The sequence below is a fragment of the Alosa pseudoharengus genome, unplaced genomic scaffold (assembly GCF_046254945.1).
Source record: "Alosa pseudoharengus isolate Yale_2024_CS ecotype anadromous, Long Island Sound unplaced genomic scaffold, YU_APseudo_1.1 YU_APseudo_1.1_scf_7, whole genome shotgun sequence".
Taxonomy (NCBI): domain Eukaryota; kingdom Metazoa; phylum Chordata; class Actinopteri; order Clupeiformes; family Clupeidae; genus Alosa; species Alosa pseudoharengus.
In genome coordinates, this window is record NW_027468859.1 from 27256434 (window position 1) to 27281433 (window position 25000).

General features: G+C 44.1%; 1 protein-coding gene across 1 annotated transcript in view; it reads left to right on the forward strand.

Moving 5' to 3' along the window:
• Positions 1-25000, forward strand: part of ryr3 (ryanodine receptor 3) — a 101379-nt gene that overhangs the window by 26944 nt on the left and 49435 nt on the right. The window contains exons 17-40 of the mRNA XM_076271916.1: positions 372-490; positions 1565-1698; positions 3089-3330; positions 3930-4122; positions 5551-5767; positions 6067-6171; positions 7522-7625; positions 8066-8149; positions 8335-8494; positions 8696-8840; positions 10355-10560; positions 10770-10944; positions 11197-11405; positions 12272-12487; positions 12950-13110; positions 13421-13583; positions 14109-14195; positions 14649-14875; positions 16985-17801; positions 18460-18660; positions 19451-19553; positions 20029-20163; positions 22872-23145; positions 24480-24597. Coding sequence (XP_076128031.1) covers positions 372-490; positions 1565-1698; positions 3089-3330; positions 3930-4122; positions 5551-5767; positions 6067-6171; positions 7522-7625; positions 8066-8149; positions 8335-8494; positions 8696-8840; positions 10355-10560; positions 10770-10944; positions 11197-11405; positions 12272-12487; positions 12950-13110; positions 13421-13583; positions 14109-14195; positions 14649-14875; positions 16985-17801; positions 18460-18660; positions 19451-19553; positions 20029-20163; positions 22872-23145; positions 24480-24597 — 4595 coding nt within the window. The remainder of the gene's footprint in view (positions 1-371; positions 491-1564; positions 1699-3088; positions 3331-3929; positions 4123-5550; positions 5768-6066; positions 6172-7521; positions 7626-8065; positions 8150-8334; positions 8495-8695; positions 8841-10354; positions 10561-10769; positions 10945-11196; positions 11406-12271; positions 12488-12949; positions 13111-13420; positions 13584-14108; positions 14196-14648; positions 14876-16984; positions 17802-18459; positions 18661-19450; positions 19554-20028; positions 20164-22871; positions 23146-24479; positions 24598-25000) is intronic.

The following is a 25000-nucleotide window of genomic DNA, read 5'->3' on the forward strand; positions in this document are numbered from 1 at the left end:
TCGGTGAACCTAAATGGCCTTTAATTACTTACTCTTTTTTGGTTTGTCTGTTTTAAGTGTTTCTGTGTACAGTTTATTTATCACAGAGAGAAAACACTATTAGTGAGCATTTTCTCTGTATCAACACATCACCCTTTATTGTATATGAACTAGCCCCCAAATTTAGACTCCCTTATATTTTTCCAATATAATTTTTTTTTAGAAAAAAGGACTATGGCATTTGTGACTTTTGTGTCTGCATCTCTCCACTGTGTGTTTAGCATGCACTGTACACCGTTTAGAGATAAGCACACAGGCAGAGCCATCTATCTACAAAGGCAAAAGTTGCATCAGCAGCACCACTTTTTGTTTTGGCATCTCTTCCCCCACAGGAATTCTAGAGGTTCTTCACTGCATTCTGGTGGAGAGTCCCGAGGCCCTGAACATCATCCAGAAAGCGCACATTAAATCCATCATCTCTCTGCTGTACAAGCACGGACGCAACCACAAGGTCACTTCCCACCTCCCCCCACACAATAAACAAACAAACAAACAAACAAACAAACAAACAAACAAGCCAATAAACACACACACAGATGGTTGTTGAATGCAAAAGATAAACCACAGAGTTGGCCCAAGCCCTTTGCACATTGACTCCCGGGGAGCATTAGCAAATAGTGAGGAGGTGAATGCTTGTTGAAAGTTTGTCGTCTCATTCAGCGAATATCCATTCTGTGAGTACTCTGTAAAAAAAAAAAAAAAAAAACCTGGTCTTCATACACAGCCCTGGCTACCTGTACTGGAAACGAGTGAGCTCTCTGGTATTTTGTTTGGTGTTTGGTTCAAATATCAACAAATGTAACATTATCCAGAATAGCATCTTTAAGACCAGTCCTAGACTAAAAGGAAAACGTCACTAAAAAAAATCCATTGAAAAAAGTTTTAAGTATAGGACTAGGCTTAATCCGTGTATGCAAAATTGGCTGTTGATGTCTGGCCCTAAGTGGCTATGAGCTATTTTGATGCACGTTTAACTGAAATGTGTGCAAGAGCACTTCTAAAATAGGGGTTATTTGAAGCTTGGCATGCTTCTAGTGTCATAACACACGGGTGCGTTTCCATCTGGGTTGTGACATTCATGGCATCTCTCATAAAGAGCAGATGACAGATGCTTTTAGTGTCTTTGAGAATGTCCCTTGTCTTGACCCCGCAAGGGTGGCCATACGGCTGGTAGTAGTGGAGGAAGGAGGGGGGGCATTCCTCTACCCTGTAAAAACCTTAACCATCCATCCCAGTGTACTCACACCCCCATTATTGGAAATGCCTGTCAAGCCTCACTAAGCTTAAAGCCTGTCATATGGAGTATGACACATAACTGCTTTGGGCACTGAGAGAGCTGATGAACAGTAGCTCTATTTTATAGTTCTCCTTTAGCCATGCTTAACGACGTCAGTGAGTGAACTCACTTAGCAGGTATTTGTGCCACATACAGTTTGACAGTGTAATATAATGTAATATAAAATGCAATATGTCATCACTTACCGTGTTTACCTACTCTTTGTTCTGTCTGTGGGACTCCATGCAGATTCTGGATGTCCTCTGCTCGCTCTGTGTTTGCAATGGTGTGGCCGTCCGAGCCAATCAGAACTTCATCTGTGACCACCTCCTCCCTCGGCGAGATCTGCTCCTGCAGACACGACTGGTCAATGATGTTCAAAGGTAACGATCAAGTAATGAAATATGTGTATTATCAGAAATATAATGTAAACATTGTAAATATTGATAAGACATTAGAGCTGGAAATCGTTCAAAGTCAAAAATAGTTCAACTTATGATATTGTGTTTTTTTCTTCAACAATGGGCCATTGCTAAGATAGCTATTTAGCTACAGTAAAGATAATTTGTCATAGAAACATTTCTACCAAGTGTTTTTGCACCCACTGTTTTGGGATTGTCGTACTTTGGAAGTGAAAAACATGTCAGTGTCAACTTCGCCTAAGGAAGAAATAAACTTTTTTTCGGCTTGGCGAGTATTAGCACTTGTGGAACTGATTACGATATAAACATGGTCAAAAAGATTTCTTCTGAAACAAAGACGTTAAGGGCATTCCATGAAAGAAATAGGCAAAAAAGCCTTCACAGAACTCAAGCTGAGGATCCAGAGAAAAAGAGAAAAGCGGGAGGGAGGCCATGGTGCATCCATCTGTGTAGACGGAGAAGAAGAAGATCAGAATCTTGTTTGAGAACAAATGACGCCTCCCAGGTCTTTAGTTGGCAGCTTTATGAAATAATACCCACAAAACACCAGTCTCATCAGCAGCAGTGAGGAGAATCTGGAATGACCTTCTGAGGAGAGTTACAAAGAAAAGGCACATCTGAGACTGGCCTATGGAAGGAAAAAAGAATAAATTGGCAACAGGAAACACATACTGGGAGGTAGATTGGGATATGTTATAGGCGTATATAGGAGTATTAGTAGGTGTTAGAATAGGTGTCTGAATTATAGAAAATATGCATTAAGCAAATAAATAGATTCTGGAGAAGTGCTTCACATCATCAGCAGTAGTGTAAATGATCATCTGTCATTTCTATAGAATAAAAGGAACCTTTAACAAGGAAGGCTTTACTTTAACTCAATCATCATGCTGTACCGTAAGGACGGCACTTGACTTGACCCAATTCTGTCCTTCAACAACACAGAGACCCAACGCAGGGCTTTTCTGGTGAAGAACCAGTAATACTGTAAAGCTGTTTGTAATGGCTGCAAATGGAGGATGGAAGAGAAGCATATATATAAAAAAATCAGTTTGAAGCAGAAGTCATCATTTCTTATCAATTTTGACAACGTCTTGACTATATTTTCAAATGATTTTGTAGTGTATTTGATGGATAAAAATATATGTGTTTTTCTAAACTTCTTTTCTTTTCTTTTCTCTGATTGTCTAACATTCTGTAAAGCGTCATAAGACATGTGTAATGTTTTGGTGCTCTATAAGTGAAATTAAATTGAAAATTGAAAATTAAAAATTTCTAAGCTTTAGACTGGTGGGTGGTGCATTTGGGGTTGGTGTGTACTTACTTTAGTCCCTTCTCACTCAACTTTTCGCAGCATGCGACCCAACATCTTCCTGGGCATTAACGAGGGGTCTGCCCAGTATAAGAAGTGGTACTTTGAGCTGATGATCGACCAGGTGGACCACTTCATGACCGGCGAGCCCACCCACCTTCGCGTTGGCTGGGCCACCACCAAAGGCTATGCCCCGTACCCCGGGGGTGGAGAGGGATGGGGAGGGAACGGCGCAGGCGATGACCTCTACTCCTACAGCTTCGACGGGCTTCACCTCTGGTCTGGTACGTCTCGGGGCCACGGGGAGCACCACATCTCTGCTGATGAGAGCGATTCGGAAAATACGTTAGCACTTTCAGGAATGGGCGATTTGGAACACTAGCTTGGGTTTTTGGTCCAGGAGCTTAAACTGTTTTTACAAGCAAGAACAAGACTGTGTTGGCTGGGATCCTAGTTGTGTGGAGTCATATATAATCCAGACTTTTTTTAATGTATTTTTTGAGTACCTACCTCTGAATTTAACAACCTTGATTACTTAGAAACAAATCCACCTAATTTTCATCCACTTTTTCTTTATCATGACATTGACATTCTTCATGAAATACGTCTATCCATTCACTTAAACTAAAAAAAACACTACAGCTACATACAGATACTATCACAAGAAAGTACTATATACTGTACATATACATTTATCTAGGTGTAGTGATTTCTCGAAACAGAGCCTTTTTACTGCTGAGTCATACATACTTAATCACAACAACAGCTGCTAGAGTAATGCTGTTTTATCATGCCAAAGTACCTGTGCGGTAGTTGAATGCATTGGCACCTGTCTTCATCTTTGAAACCACACATTCCCCCCCCCCACTGTTTATCACGGCAGGTCGTATTCCCAGGGCAGTGGCGTCCATCAACCAGCACCTGCTGAGTGGCGATGACGTGGTGAGCTGCTGCCTGGACCTGGGCGCCCCGAGCATGTCCTTCCGCATCAACGGGCAGCCGGTGCAGGGCATGTTCGAGGACTTCAACATAGACGGCTTCTTCTTCCCAGTCGTCAGCTTCTCAGCAGGGGTCAAGTACGCATCAAAGACACACAGATATAGACACACACACACACACATACACACACACACACCTCCACACGCGCGCACACACACACACACACACACACACCTGCGCGTGCACACACACACACACACACACACACAGACACACACACACACAGTCACAGTAACAGAAATACAGAGAGGCACACATGGGCCTCCTCTCTCTCTCTCTACCTCCTCCTTTCTTTCTCTCTTTTCATACACACCATATGTACACCTCTCTCACACCTGTAATGATACAGTGTTCCCCATTCATTAAAGATATTTTAGGTTATCTGATGCCGTCCACATAAATGTGTTTGCAGTTTGTAGACAGACACAAGGTATTTTTGAAATGCCTGCAGTCTGAATATTTATAAGTAGGACAGCAGAAAGCCAGACCAACCAACATTTCTCAATAATTTACATGGACTTTCAGTCCTAGAGTGTTTTTAGAGGTGGAACTATTTTTGCTCTGACTTTGAATTTTAAAAAAAACCCTCCAATGTCAGTTGCATTATACTCAGGACTCGGCTTGGCTTCTCTAGGGCAAACCGCCTTCTCTCCCACACACACCTCGAATTTCTCAGCCTCCTTAATGTTAAAAGTTAAATGTTACATTAAACACTAAAGGTCACTTTGAGTAGACTAGCTACTCTTGCCATATTACACAGAACATTTCCCATTTGAAATTACAAAGACATTTTATTCCAACATTTCTTTGTGGCCCGGAGCAAGCGTATCAAAATGTGACCCTAATCAGAAAGTCACAACTGGGAGATGGTTTTGGCACAGTCCACAATCCTAACAATTCTAGATTGTTGATATTTGAGCTCAACAGACAATCAAATTACACTCCCCCGCTTGGTGTCCCTGAATTAACATGGCTGGACTTTTGTACGGTCCCCAAATACACGTATATCCCTTTTACTGAGCAGGAACTGTCTACAGAAGTCGGAGTGTTTTTGAGTGAGCACACACCATGACAGTGTGACTAGAGCGCTCTGGATGGACAGAGGCAATTTAGTTATTGTCTTATCTAACCTTCATGAGGCCTGAACTGTCCTGCCCACTTGTGACAGACCCCGAGCCAGTGTACAGAAAACATAAGCAAGCATTGCTGCTTGGTCTCTTCACAGCTGATATATTTAATTAGCCAGTCATAAGGACCATACATAGAAATGTCACAGGGAAAGGTTTTAAAGGTATAGTCCACAATTCTAGCAATTCTAGATTGTTGATATTTGAGCACAGCAGCAAATCAATATACGGGTCCTCTGTTCTCTTCCACTGAAGCAACTTGAGGATAGAACACATAGAACAGCTAGAGGACTGCGAGGACTGATGGGACACAATTCCACAGAGAATTATTGGACTAGAACCCGTGGATGCCATCTTTACACTAATGGGTCTTTCCAGGGTTCGCTTCCTGTTGGGTGGCCGCCATGGCGACTTCAAGTTCCTGCCGCCTGCCGGCTACACGCCGTGCTACGAGGCCCTGCTCCCCAAAGAGAAGATGCACATCGAGCCGGTGAAGGAGTACAAGCGTGACCACGATGGCGTCCGACATATACTGGGGACCACGAAGCTCCTGTCCCAAGCCTCCTTCATACCTGTCCCTGTGGACACCAGCCCGGTGAGTCCACTACCAGCGCTGCAGCCCTTCATCCATTAATGTCAACTATTCTTTTGAGATCTGGGATCCCCTCTAACAGAAACCATGCCAGCTACCTAGACGTGTTTTTATTATTCCTTCCCAATTCTTCCCCTTCTCTAAGTCCATTTCTCAATCCCAGACCAGGATCTGTAACTAACTAGGTTTATTCCTTTGTTTTTTTTCTTAAATACACAATGCCTAGTAATGTTTTACTATTAGTGTTTACTATTTTGATTGCTAGCGGTTAACTCTATCTTGTTGACCTTTCCTTTGTCCAGATTGTTTTGCCCCCTCACCTAGAACATGTGAGGGACAAGCTCGCTGAAAACATCCATGAGCTCTGGGGCATGAATAAGATCGAACTCGGCTGGACTTATGGCAAGGTAAAGACATACAGAAAAATACATTTTAAAAAGCTTCCCTCTGTTTTGAATACTTGATAAATCTTCATCACACAGTCATTACTGATCGAACTGGTCTAAAATTTTGGCAACGTATAGAAAAATGGAAAAAAGCCTTCACTTGGTTCTAAAGAGCTGATAAGTCTTTATCAGTAAGTCATTGTGTGGGAACTCGTTTTTCTTTATCTTCCCACAAATGGTGATCTATATCAGTGCTTTATTAGCCTATCTTTTATCTGCACGTTGCTCCTCTCACTCAAGATTTGCATTATCTAAAGAACCCTAAAGGAGGATCAGCGTTAATGTCATTTTTTTTTCTCTCTGAGGATGTTTGATGAGCTTTAAATTAAGCACTTAAGTGACCCACAATAGCCACAGTATGAATAGACCCGGGCCTCACACATTGATTTTCATCTGTGGTCATATAGGGAGCTCAAGGTGGAAAGGGCTTTGATTTATGCTCTCCTCTCGCTAAGCTCCCCGCGGTGCAGAGCAGGGGGGAAAATGCTGAGCACACAGCTCTCTTTTGTATTCCGTTAGCGTTAGCTTCACCCAGCCCAGCGTCGCGTGCAGCAGCCTTCACAATACAACAGCCTCGTTTGACAAACCTAATGAACGGCGTTGCCTTGGCATTCCAGGGAGCGCGGGGGGGAATGGAGTAAAAATTAATTACGGGTGAAGATTTCGCCCATCACTCATGGGGCCGAACCTTATCATTTATTAAGGACAATATTTTGGAGGCCCAGCTGTTCTCAGATTAATTTCCCTTTAACGAGGACCTCATTACGTCAAAGTGACATTGTCCCGTGCCCTGACTGGGATGCTTACCAGGGCGAGTGGCTGAGACTTGGCAGCCGAGACACTGGCCCCATTTGGTGGCCGTTGTTCATTTACAATTGCGCTATTGTGATCCCCGGTTCCATTGTAATCCCATTTGCCTCACACATAACTGATTTGATAGGCAGTATCTTTCTTTATTGCGGAAGTGTGCAATATATTATCTGTGGTCCAGGCACTGTCTCTTAATTGGACATGCATTAGCTTCAGCTGCAGAGCTGCATCCACTCACAAGAGTGCCTGAGTACTCTGAACTGAAGCTTAACTGCTTTGTATTAGTACAGAGATTGGCAGAATTAATTTTAGCTGCTTTTAGCGCTTAAAATTCCCAGACATTGATCTGGAACTCATGCGTGGGCTGGGTTGTTAAACATTGAAAATAGATAAATAATAAATCTAATGCCTTCAAACATTTCTCATAACTTCAGGCACAGACGTTGTCTTTGCAATCAAATCATTGTGTGCTGCTAACCATCCTCCCCTTGGACCTTGTAGGTGCGAGATGACAACAAGAGACAGCACCCCTGTCTCATTGACTTCTCCAAATTGCCCGAAACCGAAATGAATTATAACCTGCAGATGTCATCCGAGACATTAAAGTAAGTTACCGTGGAAACAGCCGCGGTTTCAGCCCACAAATTGACCTCGGTGTCTCTGTCTTCTGTGTGATGCTATGGAGGGAGAGCGGTGTAAGGGATCCAGATTCGGGCCGTGATTTAAATTCTAATCATGGCTACTTTAATCCCTCAAGCGAATCCCATGAGAGTGAGAGTATTGATTGGGAGAGGCAAGAGCCTGGGACTAATTTTACTCAAAACTTTCAGCAACTCTCCCCCATGCATTAGAAATGCATTACAGTTAGCCTCCATTATCCTGCAATATTGAATACCTCCTCCGGTTTGGACATTGGCCTATGTTTAGTGCTTCGTTCTTATCTGATTAGGTCCAATGAACTTGGCCAGGGAAGTCATTACCTCTCTGTTACAACATCCATTTTGTTTACGCTTCCATAAGCTTACGTAGCAGTTATCTCTTCCAGGACCTTACTGGCTTTGGGGTGCCTGGTTTCCCATGTCAACCTCAATGCAGAAGAGGATCTGAAGAAAATCAAACTTCCTAAGAAGTAATGTATTCCTATATTGTCTACTTGTTAACACATCAAAACAAGCAATCATTACATTTTGACGTATATCATGACATATCTTGACTTAATATATGTTTTCACACTGGAGAGCCTTACATAAAAATGCCCCTTCTCTTTGCTGAATACTCTACACTATGTTTTGTTCCTTATTTAAAATGGTGTAGCTATATGATGTCCAACGGTTATAAACCCACGCCACTGGACCTTTCTGACGTGAAGCTGAATCCTGGTCAGGAAGTTTTGGTAGATAAATTGGCCGAGAACGCTCACAACGTTTGGGCCAAAGATAGAATCAAACAAGGATGGACCTATGGCATACAGCAGGTGAGGCTGCCCTATTGCAACGCTACAGGTTGCATACGGGTCGAATTCTACTAATTTAGCAGATTATATCACTTTATAATGGTATTACATATTACATAATGGTCATTCATTTACTACAGTGTTCTCGCATAGGCTAAAGACCCGTTACTGTTGAGATGAAAGTGTCACACACCATTATCCACTGTCTGTCATTTTGTGTAGGATCTGAAGAGCAGACGCAATCCTCGCCTGGTGCCATATGCTTTACTAGATGAGCGCACTAAAAGATCCAACCGCGACAGTCTCCGTGAGGCTATCCGAACACTGGTCGGATATGGTTACAACATCGACCCTCCAGACCAAGAGCGTGAGAAAAATTAGCATCTAAAATACATAGAGAGACAATTTGAATCATTTACATATTTCATCAGTAACTAATTATCCTAAGGCCTGATCATCTAAAATAAATGTAAAATGGTAACTGGTTTCATTCTAACTGGTGTAGTATCCTAATATTAATTATATTGGGGCAGCCGTGGCCTACTGGTTAACGCTTCGGACTTGTAACCGGAGGGTTGCCGGTTCGAACCCCGACCAGTAGGCACGGCTGAAGTGCCCCTGAGCAAAGCACCTAACCCCTCACTGCTCCCCGAGCGCCACTGTTGTTGCAGGCAGCTCACGGGATTAGTGTGTGCTTCACCTCACTGTGTGCTGAGTGTGTTTCACTAATTCACGGATTGGGATAAATGCAGAGACCAAATTTCCCTCACGGGATCAAAAGAGTATATATACATATTTATACTTAATTATACTTAATTAAAAGTTGCATTTCACTGTAATGGTTCATTCAATATTTAACAAACTTTTGCCATCATTTTAATTAAGGCTCACTTTCAAATACCTGTGAGCTGAGCCCAGTCATAACCCTAAGTGAGGCCACTAAGTGAGGCTTAGTGTGCATTTGTCACACTAAGAGGTGATTTGTTGACTGTTATTTGTTGACTTGATAGTTCATAGAAATAAAGTTAAACACACGATGGTTTAGACACATGATCTAGGCTTCCCATGCCCCAGTAACCAAGCTCTTCACTCTCTATCTACCCTGTAGCTACCCTTGCCCCAGTAACCAAGCTCCTCACTCTCTGTCTACCCTGTAGCTACCCATGCCCCAGTAACCAAGCTCCTCTATCTGCCCTGTAGCTACCCTTGCCCCAGTAACCAAGCTCTTCACTCTCTATCTACCCTGTAGCTACCCTTGCCCCAGTAACCAAGCTCCTCTATCTGCCCTGTAGCTACCCTTGCCCCAGTAACCAAGCTCTTCACTCTCTATCTACCCTGTAGCTACCCTTGCCCCAGTAACCAAGCTCCTCTATCTACTCTGTAGCTACCCTTGCCCCAGTAACCAAGCTCCTCTATCTACCCTGTAGCTACCCATGCCCCAGTAACCAAGCTCTTCACTCTCTATCTACCCTGTAGCTACCCTTGCCCCAGTAACCAAGCTCCTCTATCTACCCTGTAGCTACCCATGCCCCAGTAACCAAGCTCCTCTATCTACCCTGTAGCTACCCTTGCCCCAGTAACCAAGCTCCTCTATCTACCCTGTAGCTACCCTTGCCCCAGTAACCAAGCTCCTCTATCTACCCTGTAACTACCCATGCCCCAGTAACCAAGCTCTTCACTCTCTATCTACCCTGTAGCTACCCTTGCCCCAGTAACCAAGCTCCTCTATCTACCCTGTAGCTACCCTTGCCCCAGTAACCAAGCTCCTCACTCTCTATCTACCCTGTAGCTACCCTTGCCCCAGTAACCAAGCTCCTCTATCTACCCTGTAGCTACCTTTGCCCCAGTAACCAAGCTCCTCACTCTCTATCTACCCTGTAGCTACCCACGGAGTAGAGAAGCAGAGCATCGACACAATCCGCTTCTTCCGTGTGGAGAAGACTTACGCGGTCACCACTGGGAAGTGGTACTTTGAGTTTGAGGCTTTGACAGGCGGAGACATGCTAGTGGGCTGGGCCAGGCCCGCCTCCAGGCCTGACATAGAGCTGGGATTGGACGACCTCTCATATGTGTTTGATGGTTTCCGGGTAAGTGGCTCCCATTCACAAGTCTTCACATGATCTTACAAAGGGTCATATATACTATTCCATAGAATGGTGGGTAGAAGCTATAGAATATGTGGTCTTCAATTAATAATGGACAATTAAGTAAATGAAAGTCATTTGTTGATATTTAATAAAGTGAGTTTGCATGCCAACCTTATTTGATGAATCTGCTTATGGGTTGTTCTTCTTAGGGCCGACGTGTACACAAAGGAAGTCATTTCTTTGGTCGCACCTGGAGCAAGGGTGATGTGGTTGGGTGTATGATCAATATGGAGGACAAGTCCATGCTCTTTACTCTGAATGGAGAAATTCTTATCACCAGCAGTGGCTCTGAGCTGTGCTTCACTGACTTTGAAACTCAGGAAGGTGAGTCGTACATGCAGGAAGAGCACCGATCAATCAATGTCACTGTTTTAATGTCCATAAACAGATGGAGATAAAGCAGCTCTCAAGTGAGGGAACTTGACTTAATGCAGTGTGATTACAAACGAGGAAAACATAAAGTACAAAATAAAAAGTAAAGGATTCAGCCAACTTGTCTGTTAGCCAAGGTAGCATCAAAGAAAATGTGTCTGAACGTCCGCCAGCAACCACAGCGTGTTGTTGTGTCGCCTCCAGGCTTCATCCCAGTGTGTAGCCTGGGACTCTCCCAGATCGGACGCATGAACTTGGGTAAGGACGCCAGCACCTTTAAGTACTACACCATGTATGGCCTCCAGGAGGGATTTGAGCCCTTCGCCGTCAACATGAACCGCGAGGTCACCATGTGGTTTAGCAAACGCCTGCCCACCTTCGTCAACGTGCCAGCGGATCACCCACACATTGAGGTGAGGCCTCCAACAGACATGGGCAAAACACATGACGCATGGCACCACATGGGCTAAACATATGACACATGGCACCACATGGGCAAAACACGGGGCACATGGCACCACATGGGCAAAACACCACATGGGCAAAACACATGACACATGGCACCACATGGGTGAAACACAGGGCACATGGCACCACATGGGCAAAACACGGGGCACATGGCACCACATGGGCAAAACACATGACACATGGCACCACATGGGCAAAACACAAGACACATGGCACCACATGGGTGAAACACAGGGCACATGGCACCACATGGGCAAAACACGGGGCACATGGCACCACATGGGTGAAACCCTTTTTATTATGTGCTGCAACGTTTCGACCCGGCTGGGTCTTCCTCAGGCATTATGGGAGTTTTTAGCAGAGTGCGGGCATTTCATAACCTGACTCTCGCCAGATGAATTTCGTTCCGCCTAGCTCCACTCACATCCATCTGGGATCGGTTCCGTTGAGAGTGATTTCGGCACGAGATTGTATTGTAGGGAGTTTCATAGATGTGACGTAGCGGAGAAGCGACTGTGAGACTGTTCCCAGCGTCACAGGTTGGCTTCGATGTGAGTGGTGGAAGTAGCACGTCAATAAAGATGACGGACAAGTGGCTTGAATTTTTTAACACCTCTCCAATGGAGCGATCCCAGATCGATGAGTGGAGTTAAGCGGAACAAAATTAATCTGGCGAGAGTCAGGTTAAGCATTTCATCCTTTTCTAGTTCCATTTGCCCTGCACCTCACCAATGGGGATGTGCGCACTACTACAACTACTCTATGCGACCACTGAATGTCAGACCATGTGTTGTATGGCCTCCTGTTTTAGGTGACCAGGATCGATGGTACTGTGGACACACCCCCGTGCCTAAAGGTGTCCCATAAGACCTACGGCACACAGGCCAGCAACAAGGACATGGTGTACTGTCGACTGAGCATGCCCGTCGAGCTCTACCCAGGGCCAAGAAAGAACATTGAAGGTATGGAGGTAACCGAAGCGCCCAAGAAAGACGGTGGCAAGATTGATTATGGGAGCATCACAAAGGTAAAGAAATATATATATTCCCAATATGAAACCATATTCACATCCATACAATTAGGCATTGTAGTCTTATTGGCACTGCTAGAAGATTGCAATTAGGCATTGTAGTCTTATTGGCACTGCTAGAAGATTGCTAAAATGTTATCTGGTGTCTTTTGCTTATATTGTCAGCAGTGTTGTGCTTGGTTTTCTTTCATTTTTGCTGTGTGCTCCATCCCTAGAACACAAAAGTGCATAGTGGATATCCTGGATGGGTGATTGTAATGAGATGTGTTGATCTGTCCTTCACAAGATCATATAACATCAAAATGAATTTTAAGATGATACAAAAACTAGTTGCATGACAACAGCATACATCAAAAAATGGCAAATAGTGCTGCTTTAAAAGTGGCTACTCCTTCTCCTGTGTGCTGTATGAACAGGGATACTGAATGATGTACCATAAATATCTTGTTCTTCCCCCAGTACTATTACTCTGTGAGAGTGTTTGCTGGTCAGGATCCCACTTCTGTGTGGGTGGGCTGGGTTACCCCTGACTACCACTACTACAGCAAGAATTTCAGCCTCAGCAAGATCCGAACCGTCACCGTAACCCTTGGAGACGAACGAGGTCGTGTCCACGAGAGGTGAGTTTAAAAGACATGATTAAAATGTAAAGTTGCGGTAGTGAGTTTTTGTCTGAAACTGGCGAGTTAGCAAGTAGCTTTGGACTCTAGTGGGAACAGCAGGTGTGTTTTTCTGTCCTGCACCTGAGCAAATGCTATCAAAGTAAATGTGAGGCAATACTAACAAAACAACAACAGCAAGCCTCCATCTGTCTTATGAAAATAAATGAATAAATAAAATCAAGAAACCTTTAACTCATCTTCTTTGTTTTACCTGCTGTCTTGCGTCCCATTTTAAACTGTGCTTCCTTATGGGCTTGTCTGTTGTCAGTTTGAGGAGGAGTAACTGCTACATGGTGTGTGGAGGGGACATCGGGCTCGGCTCGTCCTCATCCCACTCCAATGTTGACCTTGAGATCGGCTGCTTCATAGACCTGGCCTCTGGTCTCGTCTCATTCACTGCCAATGGCAAGCAGTTGCCCACCACTTACCAGGTAGGTGTGCTGCAACTTAACCCTCTCCAATCAGATGCTCGCCAACGAAAATTCTCCACAGTCACAACTTTGTGATTTGGTCTCTGAATACCAATTGTCTCAGAATTAGAGCCAATAGTAATGTCAAAACGGAGTGTTCAAATCCATCTTGGAGCTCGCCGTCTAGACATCCCATAATATTCTGACAAGACGGTGCTGTAATTGGCTCCATTAAAAGGCCATATGCAGTTGAATGAAACCAGGCTGATCTCTCAGCGGAAAGTCTACAAACTCAGCCCAGAAGAGAAGCCTGGGCAGCTATGCACTAATGAGCCCCATGCACTGCTGCCTCTCCTTGATGGCTGACGTTGATGCAGTGCCAGATGAAGGGGCTCACACTGTCACAGGAGACAACTCGCAATCTATTTCCCGTCTGAAAGCAGACTGGATTTACATTAATCCTGACGCACTGCCACCCACCATCCCCCCCCCCCCCCCCCCTGTTCTGTCCCTCAACTCTGACTCTCTGCTCTGTCCCTCAACCAGGTGGAGCCCAACACCAAGCTTTTTCCTGCAGCATTCATTCTGCCAACAAGCCCTAATTTGCTCCAGTTTGAGTTTGCAAAGATCCAGGTAGGTTTTGGATTTTATCTTTATTTTAGAAAAAAAAAAAAAAACTTTGAAGAACCTTTGCTATTATCTGTGTCACTTGTACATGTACTCATCATATCACAGAATGATCTGAACCTGTACTGTGTGTACTTACTGTATCTCATCAATGTAATGTTCTCTAATCAAACACATGATAGAGATGCTGGGTTTTTATTAGTCAAGTTAAAGGAACACTGCAACAACGCCAATAGGGAACTATAGGCTAACTGGTGTAACCCACTTCCAGTGTATTATGCTAAGCTAGGCTGACGGTGTCTGGTTGGGTTGTTGTACGCAGAGAAGAGAAGGGTATGTATCCTCTTATCAAACACTGGGGTAGACTACAAATAAGCTTATTTCCCCAAAAAGTTGGCGTGTTCCATTAACACACAGGTCATGCTAGTACCTATTAACTGTGAGCCAACGCTGCTGCAGGATGCCATGCCCTTGTCGTCGGCCATCTTCAAGAGCTTGCACAGGAACCCTGTGCCCCAGTGCCCGCCACGGCTGGACGTGCAGACCATCGTCTCCGTGCTGTGGAGCCGCATGCCCAACACCTTCCTGTCGGTGGAGACGGCGCGGGTCAGCGAGCGGCATGGCTGGGTGGTGCAGTGCCTGGAACCGCTGCAGATGCTGGCCGTGCACATCCCCGAGGAGAACAGGTCAGTCTCTCAAAGTCAAAGTCAAAGTCAAAGTCAAAGTCAAAGTCAGCTTTATTGTCAATTTCTTCACATGTTCCAGACATACAAAGAGATCGAAATTACGTTTCTCACTATCCCACGGTGGAGACAAGACATATTTTACCAATTTTAAAGTCCACTGACAAACATAACATTCAAGTAAACGAAAAGTAAGTAAATAAGTAAATAAGAGGGCACATATAATGAAAAAATAAGAGCAGCAAAAAAAAAAAAAAAAAAATCTTCTCTTCAAATACCAGAACAGGTCAGTCTCTATTCAAATACCAGAAAAGGTCAGTCTCTCTTCAAATACCAAAACAGGTCAGTCTCTCTTCAAATACCAAAACAGGTCAGTCTCTCTTCAAATACCAAAACAGGTCAGTCTCTCTTCAAATACCAAAACAGGTCAGTCTCTCTTCAAATACCAAAACAGGCCAGTCTCTCTTCAAATACCAAAACAGGTCAGTCTCTCTTCAAATACCAAAACAGGTCAGTCTCTCTTCAAATACCAAATGTCAATGTCAATGTCAATTTCACTTATATAGCGCATTTACAGACGGCTTAGCCTCACCAAAGTGCTTCACAATAAAGTGCAATAAATAAATACAGGAAGGCACAAAAACAAAAAGGGCTACAGTTAAAATAAATTAAGAAATGCAGAAAAAAGAACATTTAAAACTAAACACTGGGGCATAAAGGGAGACACTAGCCAAAGGCAAGTGAAAAGAGGTGGGTCTTTAAAACACTAATCAAAGGCAAGTGAAAAGAGGTGGGTCTTTAAAAGGGACTTAAAAACATTCAGAGACTGAGCTGAACGGATGTGGAGGGGGAAGGTTGGTTGTCGGAAGTGCTTCGTCAGTGATATCTCTCGAAAGCAGGTGCTCTTTGGTTTCAAGGGAATAATTGTTGTCTTAAAAGAGTTGGTTTGACCAAAAGATTCCAAAGGCACACTGCTTTTTATAGTTAAAAAGCCTTTAATTCAAGTGGGTTTACGCGTTGCAACAAAAAAAAAGAAAAAAAAAAAGGTCAGTCTCTCTGCCCGGCGGAACGACCGGACGGCAGCCTTCTGTCTGTGTGGGTTCGTCTGATCTGATCAGTGGGGAGGGAGGCATCCCGGCGATTTCACACTCGCTGATTCTCACTCAGACCTGAGCCAGCAGATTGTCCCACAGGACAGTGATTGCATACATTTGTATTTCAGCAGAGTTTAGTGCTTTCAAGGGCTATGTACACACACACACACACACACACACACACACACTCACTTACACACACACATATACTTACACACACACACATACACACACACACACAGAATCCCTTCACATACATTTGTATGGGTGACACAAACCTCATTTTCTTTATGAATACAATATGCTGCACCATTAATCTGTGTACTCAAGCACCCTGATTACTGTCTTGGGAACAATTCTTTTAAAATACTTATACCTACTTGTTTGTTTATTATATTATTTAAACATACAGTACAATATTGACTGTCAGTTTAATGTAGAAGGTAATACATCTTCCTCGAAGGAGTTCTGATTGAATATGTAGCTACTATTATAGTATGTTTATTATGTTGTTATGGTTCTTCTTGGGGGTATTCTAAGAACATAGATTATATTATATTAGTGAGAAGCTAAATTACCTCAGAAGTAGATGGTAAACCAAGTAATAGAAAGAACCCCATGGCTCTGTTTCACAAGGAGAATGAAACCATTGGGCTGTTCTTTTAGGAGGTTTACCATTTTCTCTGTCTCAACTTAGCCAGGCTTGTCACTGATCTATGTTCTTGGAATTCTTGCCATTTATCATTACATTACATTACATTTGGCTGACGCATTTTTAACCAAAGCGACTAACAACATGGTAAACAGTTTCAGTTTTAAAGCAATTCTCTCAACAATTTTAGGACAATTTAAAAACGGTAGAGTACAGTAAGAATAAGTGCATCAGTGAGTGCTGTTTTTAAACAGCTGAGTGTCAGTTCAAGACAGGTGCTGATGAAGCATCATATGAGTTGAGTTGTTGAGGTGCCATGTTCTGGAATGTTACAGTTTACTATGGAATTGCTCTCTTGTGGTTCAGGTGTGTTGATATCATGGAGCTGTCGGAGAACAAGACTCTACGCCAGTTCCACTACCACACTCTGAAGCTCTACTGCGCCCTGTGCGCCCTGGGCAACACACGGGTGGCCCACGCCCTCTGCAGCCATCTGGACCAATCACAGCTCCTCTACACCATCGACAACCAATACCTGACCGGGCAGCTGCGTGAGGGCTTCTACGACGTGCTCATCAGCATCCACCTGGACAGAGCCAAGGAGGCACGCCTGATGATGAAGGACGAATACATCATCCCGGTCACCTCGGAGACGCGCAGCATCCGTCTCTTCCGCGACGAGTCCAAGAGCCACACGCTGCCCGGCGTGGGCCTGAGCACCACGCTGGCGCCGGGACTGACCTTCTCGCCGCCCTGCTTCATCAGCACCAAGCGCGAGCAGCACCTGTACAGCCCACAGATCCCGCTGGCCAAGCTCAAGGCCAAGGCCATCTCCATGCTGACTGAGGCCGTGCACGGCGGCGGCGTGCACATCCGCGACCCTGTAGGGGGCAGCGTGGAGTACCAGTTCGTGCCCATCATCAAGCTCATCAGCACGCTGCTCATCATGGGCGCGCTGACCAGCGACGAGGTGCGCCTCGTCCTGCTCCTCATCGAGCCCAACGTCTTCCAGGAGGCCGAGGAGCAGTCCGGCACGCTGGCGGTGGAGGCCGGACCGGGGAAGGAGGAGGTGACCGGTACTGAGGGGAAGGCTGTGGAGGCTGGGGAGGAGGAGGCCAAGGAGGCCAAACAGCCCACGAAGGGCCTCCTGGAGAAGCATCTGCCTGAGTCGGTCAAACTGCAGGTCAGAGCTCCTTCTGTTCCGCCTGGACGAGCCAGTGGTGTTGGAAAGTCCTACTGTGAGGGGAGGGACAGTGCAGCAAAATGGACTCAGTTCCATGTAAAGTGCCATAACAAGTAACAATCACAGGGAAGCTACTGTACACCAGGCATGTAACTGAAGCGTTCCGTTCACGTGGTCTGCTGCAATAATTAGCTTCCACTATAATCAATGGAAGTAGCTACACCAGACGTGATAGCAGTGCGTACGTTCGGAAAAAAAATAGACCATTCATCTAAAATGTTTTTTACGCGTCGTAAACGGAACATTTCAGTTACGCTCCTGGTGTAGCTTCCCTATTAGGTTACTTTTTTCCTTGGGCTACAGACTTAAACAATCTGTCTGGTCTTAACAGAATGGAATTGTAAAATGTGAAGAACATTTGTTTACTTGTAATATTGCCGAGTTATCAGGCCAAATTCATTAGTGACCTGGAGAAATCAAACAGTCCAATGTACAGTATACAGCTGTTCCAAGAATGTTGATTCTGCTCCTTATATGTGTTTTTTTTAACAAAGCTATCCAGCGATGTGTTTTGTACACAATATTCTCAATATTCCCACATGGTATCTTTTGCTGGCTTTATATGTAGTGCTAACGCTGCTCTAAATGTTTTGTGCAGATGTGTGTGCTGCTGCACTACTTCTGTGACTGTGAGCTGAAGCAGCGCATTGAGGCTATTGTGGCCTTCGCCGACGCCTACGTGTCCAAGCTGCAGTACAACCAGAAGTTCAGATACAACGAGCTGATGCTGGCTCTAAACATGTCTGCTGCCGTCACCGCCAAGAAGACCCGGGAGTTCCGCTCCCCTCCGCAGGAACAGGTACCAGCAGTCCCACTGGTCAGGTGTCCGCTGAATACAAATCCTTGCAGCCCTGGCAGAACTTTAAAGCAGCACCATGGAAGAATTTATATTTATGCCCCTTGGCATCAATGTTCAACACCATTTTGCGCTTAGATGGTTCATCAAAAACGTATTGGCCTTGTCAGAGACTTTATTCACTTTAGTATCCATAGCATCAAAATGAGTTTGAAGCCTTTATTTTAAGCTAAAAGAAGTGCATTTTTTCCCTATGAGACATGCTGTCTTGCCATGGCAAACTCTGAAAGCCTGAAAGTAGAATTAACATAACTGCTTTAGTAACAGAGAGACAGAAATTGTGGCAGTTGACGGAAGTCGCTGTGTATCCTCTGATGAACATTTTACTGTCTGAACTTTAAGAGAACTTTTGAGAAATTTTCTCAAGTGGTGTTCACTTGAAACGGACAGTTTCACTTCCTGTAAATGCGTGGCTGCTCTTTTGCTGAATTATTAATTGTGGGAAGCTTTCATTTTAATTTAGGATTCCACTGCTCCTTTGGGTGAATTAATTTGGAAAAAAATGAATGAATCTTCTCCTCTTCTGTTTTACCGAAAAGACAAGCCATATTCTTCAGAACCAATGCTAGGTTGCTAGCCGTTACTACAATACAATACAATACAATACATATGATTTTCAGGACAGCTTGCATCATGTTATGTCTAGAGAGGCCATTGGGACCATGATAATCAGATTTGATCCTATTGTTTCTTTTCTGTTCCTGCGCGTATCTTCTAAACTCTCATCATGCAGATTAATATGCTGCTCAACTTCAGCCTTGGGGATGACTGTCCCTGCCCTGAGGAAATTCAAGATGAGCTGCATATTTTCCATGACGACTTGAGAATACACTGTGGTAAGACTCTCTCCACACACACACACACACACACACACACACATACATTGTCATATTGCCAAATTGTATCACATATCATATACAGTATTGTTATCATTGTTCTATATCATATCACAATATTGACAATTTTTCCATATACATGAAGGTGTCCCTGTGTATACATTATTTTGTAAGATTATTTTATATTTATTATAAGATTATTTGGCATCATATACAGTATCACCATTTCTCCTCAGCATAATAAAACGGGTCCAAGCCATATCGGCCCGCCCGATTGTGCCTTGCAAAACACGCGCACACATACGCACACACACACACACACACACACACACACACACACACACACACACACACACACACACACACACACACACACACACACACACACACACACACACACACACACATTTTAACAGGTGAGTGTCCAAATGTGAGTGACTTCAGAAATACATTTCCCTTGTGTGTCCCCATTCAGGAATCCCAATTGAAGATGAGGAGGAGGAACCGGACACCTCCATCAAAGGCCGCCTGATGTCCCTCGTCTACAAAATCAAAGGCCGGCCACAGAAAACTGAGAAGGAACCAACAGAGAAGGAACAAGCTGCTCCCAGTAAGCCAGCACCTAAACAACCTTAAGTACTAGTGCATGTTAGGTGCGTTGGGTTAATAGGTGTGTTGGGTTAATAGATGTGTTAGGTAAGTGCATGTTAGGTGGGTTGGGTTAATAGGTGTGTTGGGTAAGTGCATGTTAGTTGTGTTGGGTTAATAGGTGTATTGGGTTAATAGATGTGTGGGTAAGTGCATGTTAGGTGGGTTGGGTTAATAGGTGTCTTGGGTAAGTGCATGTTAGTTGTGTTGGGTCAATAGGTGTATTGGGTTAATAGATGTGTGGGTAAGTGCATGTTAGGTGTGTTGGGTTAATATATGTGTTGGGTAAGTGCATGTTAGGTGTGTTGGGTTAATAGGTGTATTGGGTTAATAGGTGTGTTAGGTAAGTGCATGTTAGGTGTGTTGGGTTAATAGATGTGTTAGGAGAGGAGATGCTCTCAGAAGAGTTGGGTCTTCAGGAGCTTCTTGACGATAGAGAGAACACCCCTGATCTGATCTGGTAGTGGAACAACACATAAAAAGTCTTGATAGCTGTATGTGTAGGGATCACAAACCAAGGTCAACTATCACTACCCTTTTCATGCTGCAAAAAACATACTCTTCAAAGCACTATTGGAGAAAAGCCAGTCAATCTACAGGATGAGTATTTAGACTTTTGGAAGACACGTCCACTCTTGTGATTGAAGGTCAAGCACCCTGAGGCAGGCTGTACAGTATGTTAAAAGGAGCCTCGCAAAACACTTCCAGGGATGCTAAAATAATTCCCGCGACTCATTAGGGGTGTATAAATAATTCAGCAGATTTAGGATGCAGAGGGAGGTGAGTTTGGAGACTCAGCAGCCCCCCTGTCAAGTATGTAGGTCAGTGTAATTAGCTCTAAAAAAAAAAATCACTGTGCGTCCGCCGAAAAAGTCACACATAAGTTTGTTTTAACTGAAGCTGAACACCAAATTATATATACTGCATATGTATAGAATTAATCATGAACACAGCTAAAAAGATGGATGTTGCAAAAGCGGTGATCCAAAAAAGGTTACCTTGACCAATAAGCACTCCCCCGTAGTGCTGTAGTATTAACTTTCAAGCAGTGCTCTTCCTGGGGTGGCTGAACATGTGGCATATTCTATGCTTCTTTTCCTGGTATGTGGCCGTCCCGTCACTCTCCCCAGGAAAGGCTTTTCACCTGACCGTCACACTCTGTCCTGCATATTAAACCCGCATCCCTGACCCCACATCTCTGTGCTGCCCGTGGACATTAGGGGGACAAACAGTGTTTTTGGAAGCAAAACACATCAGTAGGCACTGGCCAGCGGGCATTGGCCAGAGCCACAGCAGATGCTGCCAACATCCTGGCACCGAGCTCATCCCTGAACAGAACCCAAAATGCCAGTTCCGTTAATTCTGGACCAATTAGATGCTTGCTGATGGTCAGAGTGGACTTTAGTGACCTGGAGGACAGTGGCCATCCATATGTGTCCAAATGAAACTTGAGCACTTTCCAAACCCTTTAATTGTACTATGGTCTCCTCCTGGTATTTATTGTGGTAGTAACTATTGTTGCCTAAGGTCTCCTCTGCATTGTAGCTTGGATGTTATTTTGTAAGTTGTTTTGGACAGAAGTGTCCGCTAAATGGATGAATGTAAATGTTCACATTTGGATTTGTTGATGTATAGAATACTGTTTAAACTTTAGGAGACTTGGAGCTTTTGGTTTAAAACGCTTGAAATGTGCTATAAATAAATTTCTGTGAGGAAAAAAAATAACTGTTTACTTGTGTCAGCTAAATGCTTAAATTGCAACATCTCCATTCCCCCCTCACCAGATTATGATCTATTGCGCATGGTAATGATCTTGCTACCCCTCCAGAAGTGCCGAGCTGGTGTATTGATTCATCCTTATGAAGTCATAACACCGTGTAGGGCTGTCGGTCGCGGGAAAGACTGACTCAGCTGGGAAGGCACAGCCGCAGCACTTCGCAGACCTATAGCGATCTCTCTCTCTCTCTCTCTCTCTCTCTCTCTCTCTCTGTCTTCAGCCTGAGTGATAGTTTCCAATTCCCTCATAAAGACTCACCAGCCAGCCGAAGCTGCTGACACGACCATAGTTTTGGTAACATCAAAAAGGGCACTTCGCTTCCGAGTGGATTGAGAAGGCCTACGCAGAAAGAGAATAGTGCTGTTCTATTTCTGATTGAGAATAAATAAATCAGGTCTGAAAATGCCTACTGGGTTTGCCTCTAAATTATATTTTATTTTGAATTAGCCTGTCTACCTTGAACATATTTGGCAAATGGTAGATGCATTCGTTTCATTTAATTGTTTGTAAGAAAATTATAAATGCGCTTTTCTGAAGAATTAAATAGGTTATGTAAAGATTTAAAGATGGTTATGTAATTGTAAGCACCTCCCGAAGTCTTTGCCCTTAGTTCCCTAGGCTACTTGCCTTTTGGGGCTCATGGTTAGTCATTTTTTATTACAGTTGTGAACTTAAGCCTATTCTCTTAAAATGAATTTGTTGTCCCTATCTGGACACAGAGAAAAAAAATGCAATTTGTGTTGTTTTCAACACATATTGTGTAACAAAAAATAAAAAAAAGAAACAACACAAACTGTGTCGTCCCTATCTGGACACAGAGATGTGTTAAAAAAACAACGCAAGTTGTGTTGTTTTCAACACATTCATTTTAATGTGTGCATGTGCCTCCCCAGCCAACCTGAAGGAGCTCATCTCCCAGACCATGGTGACGTGGGCGCAGGAGTGCCTGGTGCAGGACCCGCAGCTGGTGCGCACCATGTTCAGCCTGCTGCGGAGGCAGTACGACGGCATCGGCGAGCTGCTGCGCTCCATGAGGAAGAGCTACACCATCAGCGCCGCCTCGGTGCAGGACGCCACCCACCTGCTGGCGTCGCTCGGTCAGATCCGCTCGCTGCTCAGCGTGCGCATGGGCCTGGAGGAGGAGAGGCTCATGATCGACGGGCTCAGGTGGGGCCACAGCGCATCATCACACTCCCATCATCCTCCAGGGCTCACATTGACTTTCACTGACAACATGGAACAAAACAAACATAACATACAAACAACATGACCTCTCACAACCTAGTATACAACCAAGTATACTAAATTGTGTACCGTTTTACATTGCTTTTTCTTTTAGGCTATTTACTCCGATATGTCAGTTCATGTGGAAACTCTATAGAAGAGTACAATTATATAATTCATATCATTAAACCTTAATGTCATTAGTGATGATCAGTGAATTCACTGAATTTCAAAGCCTTGAAAATTAGATTCTTAAAAGACCCATTACTTTTCCTGGAATTCCAAGAACCCCGATGCTCCAACATACATATACCGTAATATCCCAACTATTAGCCGCGGTTTATACATTAATTTTGCAAAATTTCTTCAGCTATGATGTTGATACATGAGGATATTTAATATGGTTTAAATATTAATTAATTTATGGGTTTGTTTTTTTTAACTTGCATAAAACACTGTCCTGCGGTTTATACACAATGCGACTAATACGCAGGACATTACTGTACACAGATTACACTTGCAGCCTCTGGCATGGGAGAGTGGTTGGGGTGCTGCTAGCAATTAAGCTAAACATAATGGCTGCTAGCGTCTGCAGTAAGCCTGTAATGTAAGGACTGAGCTACACCAGATGCGTAACTGAAGCGTTCCGTTCGCGTTGTGTCTGCTGCAACAATTAGCTTCCATTATAATCAATGGAAGTAGCTACACCAGACGTGACAGTGGGGCGTACGTTCGAAAAAAATAGACCATTCATCTAAAATAGATTTTACGCGTTGCGAACGCAATGCTTCAGTTACGCGCCTGGTGTAGCTCATACCTAAGGTTTATAAAGTGTGCAGCTCTCTCTCTTAGTCACCAGCTAGCACTGTGGCCTCAATCCATCCATCACTGTTCAAAAACCTCTTGTTCAGCCTGAGCCTTGATTGAAAGAGCCCTCAGCTTGAGGATGGCTGGTTGGTTGGCCTCAAAGCTTGTAGTGAAGCAAGAGACCATTTCTTTTTCTCCTTTATCTGACTGCCATGTTGTTCAGTTGATTAAGAAGCATTAACAGCTTTACGTTAAAAAGAACACTTCATAGGGTCACAGACACAAAATTTGCATAATAAATAGAATTTTGTAGATTGTACGGCTGTTGGAAGTATAATCAAACCTCTCAACACTCCTTGCTTGTACGGCTGTTGGAAGTATAATCAAACCTCTCAACACTCCTTGCTTGTACGGCTGTTGGACGTATAATCACACCTCTCACCACTCCTTCTGTCTGGCGTTCCCTATAGTGACATCATGAACAACAAAGTGTTCTACCAACATCCCAACCTGATGAGAGTCCTGGGTATGCACGAGACTGTCATGCAAGTGATGGTCAACGTCCTGGGAGGAGACGACAAGTCTCAGGTAGGTCAAGCCAGAGTCAGATGCCCTCACACACAGGAAAAGGGTCCGCAAAACTACTACAGTCTCACAAACTGGCATGCTCATCAAATTGGGACTTTTCGGGCACAAGAGGTACTCTGAAGTAAATCACAAATGTCCCGTAATGTTTTAGCTGTTATTTGTTGTATACAATTTGAGTGCATACTGCTGAACAGCTTTGTGCTAAAAGTTTGATAGCTTCCAAAAGGGGCAAGAGAACAGAAGCTGCTTGCGGGGGTGTAGCTCCCAATTGAGTTGTGGCGTGGAACTAAACAGATGAGTGATGCCAGGGCCTGATCGGAATGGAAAGCCTATCTGTCATTAAGACATGAAGCTCAGCAGGTGGAGATGTTGCCCAGGCCTAACAACTTAGCAGGCGCTCGAG